The sequence below is a fragment of the Carassius auratus genome, chromosome 45, assembly GCF_003368295.1.
Source record: "Carassius auratus strain Wakin chromosome 45, ASM336829v1, whole genome shotgun sequence".
In the NCBI taxonomy this organism is placed as follows: domain Eukaryota; kingdom Metazoa; phylum Chordata; class Actinopteri; order Cypriniformes; family Cyprinidae; genus Carassius; species Carassius auratus.
This window is the reverse complement of record NC_039287.1, coordinates 6,897,575-6,911,287: the sequence shown is the minus strand read 5'-3', so window position 1 is coordinate 6,911,287 and position 13,713 is coordinate 6,897,575. Positions and strand designations below refer to the sequence as shown.

The following is a 13,713-nucleotide window of genomic DNA, read 5'->3' as shown; positions in this document are numbered from 1 at the left end:
GATGGTCTTTCCATTTAGATTTTGATCATCAATGATAAATGTTGCTATAGTTTTCATATATATACACAATATATGTTTAAACATTTGACATTATTTTGCTGTGTTCTTTCAAAGGGCTGAATTTATTTCAGAAGGAATTTTCCCTAAATGCTACACAATGTCTAAACATACTGTGATGGTTGCTTTAAATATCAGTCAGATGATTCCTTCCTTTCTAAGCAGGTGTTTTGTTTTTTCCAGAATAATCTGCAAAATGAACAGGCTGTATGCCATTTAGTCAAAGATATGGCAACATAGCTAAATTAATTTCTTAACCTTAAAAATGATACACATTTTTGAGGTCAAACAGCCATTTATTTTAGTTTTAGTTTTCGCTCCATCTTTTCTCAAACTTTAGATAACTTTCAGGTCATTCAACATTGCAGTAATGTCTATTTGAGGCACACATGGTGCATTCTGGGTGTTGGCACGTAGTGTCTTCTGCAGGTCTTTTGCTGTCTGCTGTAATGTTTGTGAAATGCTGTGAGGTTTGTGTCCCTCTCCTGCACTTCTGCAACACAGCAGCACCTCGTTGACTTCACCCTCGATTCCACGAGAGAACACACACGGGAACACGGCTTGAACACGCTCGAGAACTGACTTCCTCAGAGCCGAGTCACGACACACTAGGTTCAACATGAACAGTCCTGTGGGGGAAAGAAAAGAAGAGTGATCATGGGAATATACAAAATATCTCAACATCTGAACTTTCAAAGTATCAAAACTGATCATACAACACTAAGTGCTTACCTCGAGGGGTTAATAAGCTGTAAACTTTCTTCAGAAGTGATGTTTCTACAAAGGCAGACGGAGGGCAGCTCATGCCCAGGGTTGTGTCTTTGCTGTCAACGTCAAACATTATGACATCAAAAGAATGTCCTCCTATATGAGTGCAGAAAAATAATATAGTAGATATAGTAACAAAGTAGATAATATAGTAGAGTTGTGTGTGTGCACTTCGGATGGGTTAAATGCAGAGCACAAATTCTGAGTATGGGTCACCATACTTGGCTGAATTTCACTTCACTTTTTCACTTCACTTTCACTCACTTTTTTTTTTTTTTCACTTTAGAGAAAGAATATGCCAAGCTCTTAAACTGTCAAATTGAAAGTAAACATATTTTTAAAACTCTTTATCTCTATACAGTAAATCACGAACAAATGGAAAAGGCATGGGGCCTTCAACTACAAAGCCTTGAAGTCAAAAGCGTATTAGAATGAATAAATCTAGATGTTTTCTCACCCTTACTCTCCAGAGTTTTGATGTGCTCCAGTCCGTCTCCAAGTATAACTTTCAGCCTCTCATCCATGTGAAATCCGAACCAGGACTGAGCCACTTCCAGCACAGCTGGGTCCAGTTCAACCACCTCAACCCGTGCACACGGCACAAAGTCATGCACAAACTGGGGTAAACCACCACCACCTAGTCCCACCAGTAACACGGACACCGGGTGATCTGTTGGAGAACATGTGCCAGACTAATCAAAACTAATGCGAACACCATAACAGTGGTAAAACGTATGATTCATGCACGACTGTTATTTTGCATAGAATACATTGTTTAACAATACTTTTGCACACTCATCCAACTGTATTTATTACCACTGTTCTCAAGTTGCTGCTGTTCATATAATGTACATACAATCCCTACATTGCATTCCTATTTATATTCTGTATATACTCTGCTCAGTACTGTATATAGCAAGTCCACTGTAAGCTTCACTTACTCTGCACTTTTATGTAGATAAAACACTATATTCTTGCACTTCTGGTTAGATGCTAACTGCATTTCATTAGCTCTGTACTTGTACTCTGCATAATGAAAATAAAGTTGAACCTAATCTAATCTTATTGTATCGATCTACTGCACTGGATACGTGCTAGTGAAGCTGCACCATTCTGGAAAATTAGACACTAAGAACAAAATACCGTAATTTATTAGAGATTCTGACAAAACGTTAAATGCTGCAGTCTATTTTACAATTATCTAGAATTATTTGTGAAAAGTTCTGTTTGAATGAACGAGTCAATGACCTAACTTGAATGAATCAGCTTTTTTGAACAAATCGCTTGAATGAATGATTCAATGATCAGTCATTTGTCGCCACCTACTTGCGTAACGAAATATTGACACGATTTAGGGAAGGGCAACATTTCTATTCTGTTCCATACACAAAGCTATCATACTTTGCAACATAACACAAAGACTACAAACTTTTATGCGGATGTTATTTATTTTTACAGCCTTAGGAAACATAAAACACCCTTCTTTCAAAAAAATAATATCGAACTCAAACTTTTGAACGGTAATGTATTATTGTATGTGTATTTAGCCGGGATATGGCTATACAAGTTAAATGAGACCACTCCTTTTGAATTGAAAACTTCACAAAGCACTTTCACTAAGCTTTTTAATGTTAGCAGCACACTTACCTTTATTATTGATTGCATCCATTCCTAACATGGCTAAACCCGCCACCATGACTTCATGGTGCGTACAGCAAAGAAAACCTCTGTCCACGATGCGATCTTTAACCCCGGTTAAAGCAGGGGCTTCAGAAACGGATGGTTTGGATTTTTTCTTGTTCTTCTTTTTATGACCAGAAGATGCTAGCAAAAGAGACCAAACACTGAAATAAATCTCCAGTTGTTCTATAAACCTTCCAGAATTGAAACACAGCGGTTCCACACCTGTGGCGGCAGACCGCAGTCTGCTCTCTGACTGCACCAGCTGGGAATTGTTCATGAAGATGAGCCTGCGATAGAGGTGACCGTCCTCTCCTCTCACATCCTCCACAGAATACTCTCCGGTCAAAGCGCTAACCCCTCGTCCGATGACTTCCCTCCACCCCAGATCTCCTCCCACAGACAGGAACGGCACCTGTACCAGAGGAAATGTGAGTGAGGAATGAGGACAAGATAAAGTGTAACACAGATGCATTTGATTCCTGAGCACCTGCTGACTGGCTGGCATTCCAGGAGGAGCGAGTTCCATCACCATTGGAGAGAGCTCTGATTGGACGGCCTGCATGTCCTCATACTCCTGATCTCGATGCATCGCCACAATGACCAGGCGTCTGAATTTTGCACTGGATGCCAATTGAGACCGACCTTCAGCAGAGCCATATAACCAATCAGACTCACGGCCCTGAGGAACTAAAAATAAAAATGCATTCATTAGAAAAAAAGTTAACCGAAATTTGACTGCTGCACTATGTATATAGGTAACTACACTTATGATTACAGTGATCATCACATTGAAAATGCAAAAGAACCAAATGCTCACCGATAAAGATGGCGAAGTGATTACTCCGTGGCAGCTTGGCAGAAGGCAGGCTGTCCTGCACGGTCAGAGTGTATCGCGGCCGGCCGGTGGCTGCATGGCACAGCGTGAGGGACGGTGTGCTGTCAGCGTCTGTTCCTCCTCTGAGCTTATGCAGCATTAGATTGTAGGCCTGTCTCTCCTTCACAGCGGACAACAGCTCTGGTACTGACGCAAGTCTAACAGGAGCGCCATCCTCCCCCTGACACAACTCAAGCACTGCAAACGGGGGCGCTTGGCGGAATTTGGTGCAGACCAGAACGAATACGGGGAGGGCGAAGGAGGAATCAGACTCTTCGTTCTGCTGTCCACTAAGACAATGAATTCGTACAGCCCAGCCCTGGGCGAAATGTTCCACAGCCAGCTTTATGATATTCTCCTGGGCTAAAGTTATGCAGACGTACCGGCCCCCCACAGCCAAAACTCTGCCAACTTCTGCCAGCATCCTGCCCGCAAGTGCCCCGTCCTCTTCTGAAGCCATGGCATCAAGCGTGCCCTTATCCAGAGCTGCCTGAAAGCTCCCGCTCTCAAAGCCCGTCTGGGTGGCATCCAGCTGCCGGAAGGTCAGGTCAGGACGGTGCTCTGCATTCCTCTGGTTCATGTGAGACACCACCGTCTCGCTGATGTCAATGTTGGTTAACTGACGGTAGCCAACATCATAGAGCTGCTCACTCAGCTCCGAGTTACCACAGCCCACCACCAACACCTGCGCCAGAGAACAAGAGGTACAATCCTAACTCTAATTTCTACATGATGTTTAATATATATGAATCATTCAGTAGAATCAAATTTTTAATGAACCAGTTGCTCCAGTTCACAATACTGGCTTGAAAATCGGTTTGAACCACTTAAATAATATATTTAAAAACTTACTTCATTTGTAAGAGGGATAAGAACAGATCAACCTGTACAATTCTTCTAAAATAAAAATAAAATATTTCGTTTCGGGTTGGTATTTGATAATAAAAAAAATACAACAAAAAAGCCGAAACTCTGAAACCTCATTACAATTTAAAACAACACGATTCTAATTTAATATATTTTCAGATGTAATGTATTCATGCGATGGAAAAGCTGAATCTTAGCACCATTACTCCAGTCTTCATGGTCATGGGATCCTTCTATTAGGCTGATCTGGTGCTCACGATGTCTTCTTACCTTATCACGAGGTTTAATGTATTTATGCAGCACGCCGCAGAGGGAGTTGTAGTCTCCGTACCACTCGAAAGCCTTCTCTCCTCTTTTACGGAAAAAGCGCTCCCAGTAATCCGCGGAGCTGAACTCCTCGGCGGTGCGAGGCAGTAAACTCATGCTTAAGGATCCGATCCTCCAACTCCTGCTCAATTCTGATTTATTAGATGAATTATAATCTTTCTCTCAGGCCGATTAAGCTAATTCACTTAGTACTTTAATAGTCAAACACTTCTGATATTATTTATATTCTGCAGTCGTTGACATGTGAGGACGCTCTCCCACGTTTTGCGTGTTTTCCACCCGAGGTGATTTTACAGAAGGACGGCATTGAGCATCCAGCGATTGGTCAGTCAATGAGGGGGCGTGTCTAGAGTGAGGCGTAAATGTTCACTGATTGGTGGAAATTTCAGATCAATGAATACGATTGGTTTATGGCGTGACAGAGCCGAATGTTTTACAGTTCCGTCAGTGTGTGTCGTCTGTCGGAAACCGGCTGAAGCATGGCAGTACCTACCGGTAGAGCTGTGGTGTTCGTTACCGGGAACGCGAAAAAATTGGAAGAGGTAAGAGTGTGGCGTGTGTAAAAATATTGGGTCGGTTACAAATCATCCAATTTTAATACAACGGAGAACAAAATGTGAATAAGAGTGAATGAATAGTCTCTGCTCACATGCTGCGAAACACTGAGAGATCTGTTTTGGGAAACTTTAATAAACAGTGAAATGCCAAGTCCAATCCTCAATCCTCCAATCCGCCTAGTGGTTCTCATGCATTTTTCTTACATGGATGATCAACTGATTTAGGGGACTCAGTGAATTAGTTTCACTGTAAACCTGCAATATTGGAGAAATCACAGATTCAGAAAGACCAGCTTCTCTTGCAGTGGCTGAAAGTGTCATCCCTTTGAACACATGTGAACATGGATTACTGTTATTTATTTCTCGATAATCAAAATGATTTATACCCGTTGAACCTGCCTATCAAATCTAATACTTTCCTGTTCACACAGGTGGTTCAGATCCTTGGGGACAAATTTCCCTACAAACTGATTTCCAAGAAGATTGATTGTAAGTATCTGGCTAGTATTCTTCTGCTTTGTTGACTCACAATATCAAGCATGCTGTGGCTGTATTTGTGATGTGATTGTGGCTTCTCTTCCAGTGCCTGAATATCAAGGGGAACCAGATGATATTTCTATACAGAAATGTCAAGAAGCAGCAATGCAGGTTTGTAAACTGCACACCCTTTTTGCTGAAGTCTCAGACATGATGATGATGATGTTGTGTGTTTTGTGTGAAGGTGGACGGGCCAGTGCTGGTGGAGGACACCTGTCTGTGCTTCAGGGCACTAGGAGGACTACCAGGACCTTACATGTGAGTCGCTCTAGCGCCTTTAAATTCTGTAAATATAAAACAGTGATATGGTGTAATGTGTAAGTATACTGCACAGTGCATTCAATACATTTTATATTCGTTATAAATGTTTTTTCCCTCCACAGAAAATGGTTCTTGGATAAACTGAAGCCAGAAGGTAAGACACTGTAATATAGATTTAGGTTACTACTGAATACTGTTATTTTAGTCAGTCTTTCCATTTTTGTTTTTATTCTTTTCGAATTGTTGTTATTTTTATTTCAGCTTTATCTCTTAAGGAGCCATATTGAATGCAGAGGCAAAACGAGCTGCTTTCTTTATGTTTGTAGGACTGTATAAATTGCTAGCAGGTTTTGAAGATAAATCTGCCTGGGCTCTGTGTACATTTGCTTTCTGTGCTGGAAAAGACAAGCCAGTCCAGCTGTTCAGAGGAATAACCGAGGTGAGCATGTCTATTAACTCCCCGTCCCATCAGAGACATGATGTAGTGGTTCATACACTGAGCATCAGAAATAAACTAAAACCAGCATTATAGTGAAATATTATTACAATTTTAAATAACTTATATTTATGGTTTTCTGTTTTAAATTTTTCAGCATCATTACAGATTCAGATATCATTTGCAGTTCAAAACATTTATTATTAGTGTTGTCACATTGTTATCATCAATTGTTACCATAGTTGTGCTGCTTAATATTTTTTGTGGTAAGCTATTCCTTTTTTTTTTTTTTTTTTTTTGATTTTCTTGACAAACTGAAAGTTCATCATTTATTTGATATTAAATCTATTGCAACATTATAAATGCCTTTGATGTCACTTTTTTGGCTGATTACAAGCATTCGCTTCTTTCAAAAAAATCTTGCTGACCACAAATCTTTGACGGGTAGTATTTATAAATGTGTTTTGTTGAACACTAAAGCATGCAGGTTTTTATTCCTACCTCCAACAATTCTAATAATTTATTTTCAGGGCCGTATTGTTGATCCCAGGGGCCCGAGGGATTTTGGTTGGGATCCTTGTTTTCAGCCTGATGGCTATGAAAAAACGTGAGTATCATTTCTTAACTTTGCATGCGTGTTTCACAGGTTTACCAGTAGGTGACATTATTGTCAAAGTAGACCCTCTCAAAAGTCTTGTGTTTTCATTTAACCAAATCTAAAAAATATTTATGAAAGTCTTTTCCCTATAGTCCACATGTTCACAGTATAAGAACGCATTTTGTAAGACGCTTTATAAAACACATTTGTACTCCTCAGAGAATGAAACATTGACGTGGGAACGAAAGCATTGAAAGTATATTTCTGGCAACAATAGGTTAAACTGTATGCCATATAAATTTGTCAGATAAACTTGGCACTTTTCATTTGATAGTGATTTTGTTTTTCTCATTGCTCTGTGCCATATTTCTGTTGGCAGTTATGCTGAGCTCCCTAAAGAAGTGAAGAACAGCATCTCCCATCGGTACCGTGCCCTGGCAGCCTTGTCTGAACACTTCTCCAGGCTCAACGACACACCAGAGACCAAGAGCACACAACACCAAGACTGAGTACTGTTGCCTTTCCAAACAGATTCAGCCAATCAGAGCTCAGTTTGCCTCATCAGGCTCCGGCTCCAATCAAACACTAATGTGCTGCTCATAAATGGTTTCAAATGTACTCCATCCTTGTCTTTTAAATAAATGCTTTGTTTATAAAAATCACAGTATATCTGCATCTTTCATTTTCAGAATTCATTTTAATTAGTAATACATTTATGAAGTTATCATTAGCCGTAGTGATTAATTGGCTTAGGATAGAAACAGTTTATGATATGTCCCCATTTGGATTGCTTCATAATAGGTGTGTGTGTGTGTGTGTGTGTGTGTGAGAGAGAGAGAGAGAGAGGATAAAGCAGGTCTCAGGATAGAGATATGAAGATTTCAGAGTAATAAATCTTCAGGATGATCCTGTGACACCGCTTGTTTGTTCATCTGCCCTCTGCGCAGGGGAGGATATGAACTCTGTATTACAGTTATATCATCTACTGTGTGTGTTCCTCATTATTAATGGCCTGCAGGCAGTGTTTGCAATGCTGTTTCTTGCATTCTCTCTCATTCATTTATTCACTCACTCGCTCAATCACTTTCTCTTCTATCCCTCGTGACAAAGAAGCCTTTATTGGTAACAGTGCATATGGATGCATTTGATTCAGAAAACATCATCCCACTATTCTTAATGTAGGTTCAAAAACATACTTTATTTGAACATAAAAATAAAAAAGATAAATGTAATATCCTTGTTATCGTTCATACTTGTTTAGGAAGTCTATTCAAATCACTAAAAGCAATGGCTGCTTAAAATTCAGCTTTGCATCACAGGAATAAATTATATTAAATTATATAAGAAAACCTTAATTCAACTGAAATACGGTTTAAATTTTAATAATATATATAAAAAAATATTCAGTTGTAATAATATTCAATTTCAATATTTCTATTTTTAAATGCAGTGGGCATGAGCAACTTCTTTCAAAAACATCAAGAACTTACCAACCACAAACTTTTTAACCGTAGCATATGCGTGATAATATGTGCATGCGATATGCTTTTTACTGACAGTCATAACTCAGACTCGCTGTTATGCATGTACAGCACCATGAATGTTTGTATAAGAATAGGAGCAATAAACTGTTTTTGGTCTGCGCTACCTCTGTAAGATGTCCAGTAATTCTAGGTGAGTTGACCCATTCAGTTTTTTTGATGGTTTCCACATCTCTATTTGAACCCAATGTTAAATTCATCAGAAAGACGAATACAGTCACTAAGCTACGGAGCGTTTATAGGGCTATAAAGCAAACATTTTAAAGTTAATACTCTGGATCAGAACTACAGGTCTGTTAGGCTCAAATTTCAAACGGAAGAATAGTTGGCATCTTTCAGAGGCCTTTTACAATGGATTTGCTTGGTGGATGCACTGAAGCTTAGTTTGGAGCACTGTGGAGGGAAATAATTCCTAATGGTTGCACGGGATGATTGGGATGCAAACAACTGCTGGGAGACCTGAGAGAACATATGGCTAGGGAAAATATCAACGGTATTCAGGAGCCCATGCAAACTATGTATGTCCAAACCACATCAAAACACAGGACACGTCCCTGTCCCAGCTCCTGCTGGGCTCATGGGAGTGAGCCCATAAAGATCACGGAGTGGCATCTATGGAAAACAAAGAAAGACAGAGAGAAACAGACACCTTGATGAGCCTCAGTTATGCTCAACAACATTCCTCAACTCTTAATCCTGTGGAAATGCTTTTATCTAAAGCTCACAGTGTGTAAACATGTTGTCGGATCGGATGTCTGTCTAGTGGGTAAAACGAGTGTTTAAGGGAGGATACTGCAGGCAAAAACAGAGGTTTTTTTTGCATGTGTCAATTTTTTGATTTTTGGCTTTTCATAAAGTGTTTTTTCAGACTAATGGAAAGAAAACATCCAAAAGACAGTGTTAAGTATTTGTGTCAATACAGTTCAATTACAATAGATATTTGTAAAGGCCGTTTTTTCTCCAACACTGAGCCATAAATCTCCACTTCAGTAGCACGTACACACACAAGTTTACACATCCATTCCTGTCTATATTCCGAAGGTTTTTACAGAGGGATGTGTTCATATATAATTTTTTTTTGATTAAGTACAACATTTTATTCCCCCCAAAATTGTTAAAATATTTTTTTTTCCGGCCTTTCAAAGTATTTTCTGAATTATGGAGTGACTTTGACTTTAATATGTAAAAAAAAATTTTTTACAAGAATTTTGAAATTGACTTCATCCAGCGTTCAGATTTCTGTACTAGAAATTTATGCGAATTAGCACATATTTCATTAAATAATGCCTCATTTGCATATTTAAACATAACATTTTAGAAAACTTGTAATACATTTTTTTTTTGTAATTATCAGTGTAATCAATCAACTTAGTAAGTATTGTGAAATTATATTACAATTTTAAATAGCTGTTTTCAGTTTGAATATATTTTAAATGTAATTTATTCCTGTGATGGTGAAGCTGAGTTTTCAGCATCATTTCTTCAGTGACGCATGATCCTTCAGAAATCATTTTAATATGCTGATTTGATGCTCAAGAAACATTTCTTATTATCATTGTTGAAAACAGTTATTTTGTGGAAACAAAATTGTTTTTTCAGGATTATCTGATGAATAGAAAGTTCAAATGAACAGCATTTATTGGAAACAGAAATCTTTGTAACCTTACAGCTCTCTTTACTTTCACTTTTGATCAGTTTAATGCATCTTTGTTGACCACAAAGATACTCATCTTACTAACCACAAACTTTGCCCACAGTAGTAGATATAAATATATAAGTATAACTGTCCATTCAGTTAAAGCTACAGAGACTAAAGAGTCTCATATGCTCTAATGCTCCTGTAACTTCACATGTGAGAAAGGGTGAATTGGGCCATTAACTGTACTTTTACTCTGCAAGCTGTCCTATAAAATGCAGGAATCAAGTTAAAAGGTCAGAAACAGCATCTTACAGTGACCCATCGGGAGGCTTTCACAAACACCTGGTGTTCTTCACCTCATCTTCAGCGGGACATTTTTGTGGCGTAGCATGATTGAACGCACAATTCCTGTCTAGGGAAAATGTGTTTATTGCCTTGTTGACAAGACAGCAGCAGATGTCCAATGTTTCACGAATAGTAAAGTGAAAAGAGAGGCTCATGCCAGAGTTCTGTTCAACAAGCTCTGTTTTTCATGTCATTTTGCCACATTCAGAGCAGTCCAAAGTGACACCCAACACCGGGGTTTTGGTGTGTTTTTTTATATATATATATATATATTGAAAGTGTTAGAAAATAAAGAACATGCATTTTTTTCCCATGTCACTAATCAAATATGCATATCTAAAAAAAGGTCAATTATTTATTTATTTATTTACAAACATCAAAGTTCATGCAGATTGAGTTCTGCTGTCATTAATGCAAAAGGATGATAATAAAGGATAAAAAATTAAAAAAATTCAACTTAGTACTAAAATTATTATGTTTTAACTAAATATTAGTACATAATATGTATTCAAATATATTTAAATTGCAAAATGTGAAGTAGAAACATTTTCACAAATGGTCTCATTTTTTTTTTTTTTTTTTACCCCATGACTAATAAGATATGTGTAAGTTAAAAGAACAGTTCACCTGAAAATGAAAATTTGCTGAACATTTTTAAAGGCAATCCAACGGATGGATACTCTGCAGTCAATGGGTGCCGTCAGAATGAGACAGCTGATTTGTTTACAGCTGTTTTGGACTGTTTTCACTTGTAAACACTTGATCTGTACATAATTCTCTCCTGATTCCGAGAGATTTCACTGGAAGAAGCAATATTATAGAGGAGTCGTATTTTAACTGTTTAAATTAAATGAAAAAAGTTTTAATGATGGATGTTGTTCTTACAGACATGCTGTTTTTTGCTTCAAAAGGTGTTAATTGATGGATTGGAGTGGTATGCATTAGGCTACTTGTAAATTATTCTGGTGTTCTTATCATTTGTTTGGACTTTTATTCTGACGGCACCCATTCACTGCAGAAGATCCATTGGTGAGCAAGTGATGAAATGCTACATTTCTCCAAATCTGGTCTGATGAAGAAACAAACTCATCTAAATCTTGAATGGACTGAGGGTGAGTAAATTTTTGTTTTTGGGTGAGCTCGTCCTTCTTGTGTTAAAAGCACTAAAACTCATCCTGTCACACTTAGTCTTAAAAACATATGTAATACTGAGTATTAAAAAGCAGCATCCTGTGTGGACACCATTCGGAAGTAAAGTTGACCTCTGGTGAACTCTTAACTTCAGGTGCGACCTGTGTCTTGATGTTTAAAGTCTTCATGACAGACGGAAAGACTGATGCTTCCTGCTTCATCACATTCAGCAGCACAGCAATGACTAATGTATCCGGATGTTTGATTGAGGTCTGTTCTGCAGTCAAGGTCAGTTTGAGACTTTAGAGAGAGATAGCAGGGCACTTTCTGACCTCCTCACCCTCAGGTCTTCATGTCATGAAAACCATCTTAGACAAAGATTTAAAGTTCTGTGTGGCGCTATCACATCCCATTACCCTAGACATTGAGTAAGGTCAATTAAATAGAAAATGCCAGATTTATTAATTTGCTTATGATATCATAATGTAGAAAGAAGCTTCAGTAAATGAATTAAATTATTGAAAAAAAATAATTATTAAAATATCTTAATTTTTTATTAGGCCTAAAATGTTTTAATAAACTGCTTCACTCTTATCAAATTAAATCAAATCAAATTAATCAAATTATTTTACCTTTTTGTGACATATAATGTTTCAGGATTGTAAATCATGTGGTGGGTCTCCCCCAAAAAACATAATATTTTCAGATTAATAATACATGAATACATGAATAATACATGAACCCAGAATGAATGATCAGGGCCTTCATGTGAATTAAATTTATTATGTGAAGAAAACAAAGACATAAGACTAGCACAACTAGTGTAGGAAATAGTCAGTTATAATGTGGAGCTGTCATCAGACATAAATATTAACCATTGGTGAGCTAAATATACCAATCTGTTTCAGTCTCATCTCTATCTTAGATTGGAGGGTGAGTACATGTTCTGCAAATTTTCGGATGACCTGCAATGTTACCTATTAGTTAACAATATTAACCTTGATGTATATGAACAGCATAGTCTGCTCAAGTGCATGTGGGACTCATCTGTCGCCGGTTTTATCGCTCAACCTTCAGCCTCGCACCATTCAATTCTGTCATTTATAATCTGTCTGGATGTCCCTTTTAAGCACCATGTCATCACACAGCCCATATGAAACATTCATTGTCAAATGTTCATCTAGAGGCCTTGACTAAATCTTCTGTGACTGTATCTCTCCTGCTCTTTTCAGGATGACTGCTCGTCTCATCAAATCGACAGGACAATTTATTTCAACCGTTTTCAACACGCACTGGATTAAAAATGTATAAAATGTGAAATCTAGGTTCCAGTGTAATAGTATGTACATTGTGTTTTTACATTTTGAGATTAAGATGACAACATTCTGACATGATCAAATCAAGCAACCCAGGTTTACTGACTGAATTAGCACCTATAATGACCTTTTGTCTTCATACTCTTCCTTGCCATTTGGCTTTTTAACACTGATTGAATTAGCGACACTTATGCTGATGAGATCAAGGTTGGGAAAATGCCAGTGTCTGGCATTTTCATGATTCCATTTGAATGCTTTGTTTACATTTTCTCCACCTCTAGTATGTATCCCCTCAAAAGTGTAGACTTTTGATGACCACACTGCCACGCAGAGTGTTCTCAATAAAGAATTCTGCTGAAGATTACCCAAGAGTCTCCTGGTTTGTGCTCGAAATACACATGCAAAAGAAATGTCACTTTTATGTCTGTAAGGTATCCTTACAGGGGAATTAAGTGCTAAAAGGGTGCACCTTTAACCAGGGCCTTTTTGGGGACACTTCACCTAATCCCTTCACTTTGAAAAGCATCTTCTATCCCCATGTGAAACATTGCTCAAAGCAGATCATACCTCCTGTCGCTCGCGGGACACATTCTGGGCCTGCTTACAAAACCAATTGATCCATTCTCGTCTGAAGAGTTGCATTACTCTGCATTTTTTTTCTTGTTCATGTGACAGGATGATCTGAATTTATTGCTCTAAATGTTCCACAAATCTTCTTAAGACCTTGGTTATTTTCAATGTTTGTTTAATCAATTTCAGGGAATTTCAGTGAGTAT

General features: G+C 38.1%; 2 protein-coding genes across 2 annotated transcripts; one reads left to right on the top strand and one right to left on the bottom strand.

Moving 5' to 3' along the window:
* Positions 1-93: 93 nt before the first annotated feature.
* LOC113063056 (methyltransferase-like protein 13) lies at positions 94-4,882 on the bottom strand. Its single transcript, XM_026233215.1, has 8 exons — positions 4,520-4,882; positions 3,326-4,067; positions 2,996-3,195; positions 2,731-2,920; positions 2,473-2,649; positions 1,283-1,495; positions 790-921; positions 94-686 (listed from the first exon to the last, which is right to left on the bottom strand). Exons 1-8 carry the CDS (start codon positions 4,670-4,672, stop codon positions 394-396), a joined length of 2,100 nt encoding a protein of 699 aa, XP_026089000.1. The 5' UTR covers positions 4,673-4,882; the 3' UTR covers positions 94-393.
* Positions 4,883-4,954: 72 nt separating this feature from the next.
* On the top strand, positions 4,955-7,632 carry LOC113063057 (inosine triphosphate pyrophosphatase-like). Its single transcript, XM_026233216.1, has 8 exons — positions 4,955-5,118; positions 5,565-5,622; positions 5,717-5,781; positions 5,855-5,928; positions 6,054-6,085; positions 6,258-6,370; positions 6,898-6,974; positions 7,345-7,632. Exons 1-8 carry the CDS (start codon positions 5,056-5,058, stop codon positions 7,472-7,474), a joined length of 612 nt encoding a protein of 203 aa, XP_026089001.1. The 5' UTR covers positions 4,955-5,055; the 3' UTR covers positions 7,475-7,632.
* The last annotated feature ends 6,081 nt before the right edge of the window (positions 7,633-13,713 follow it).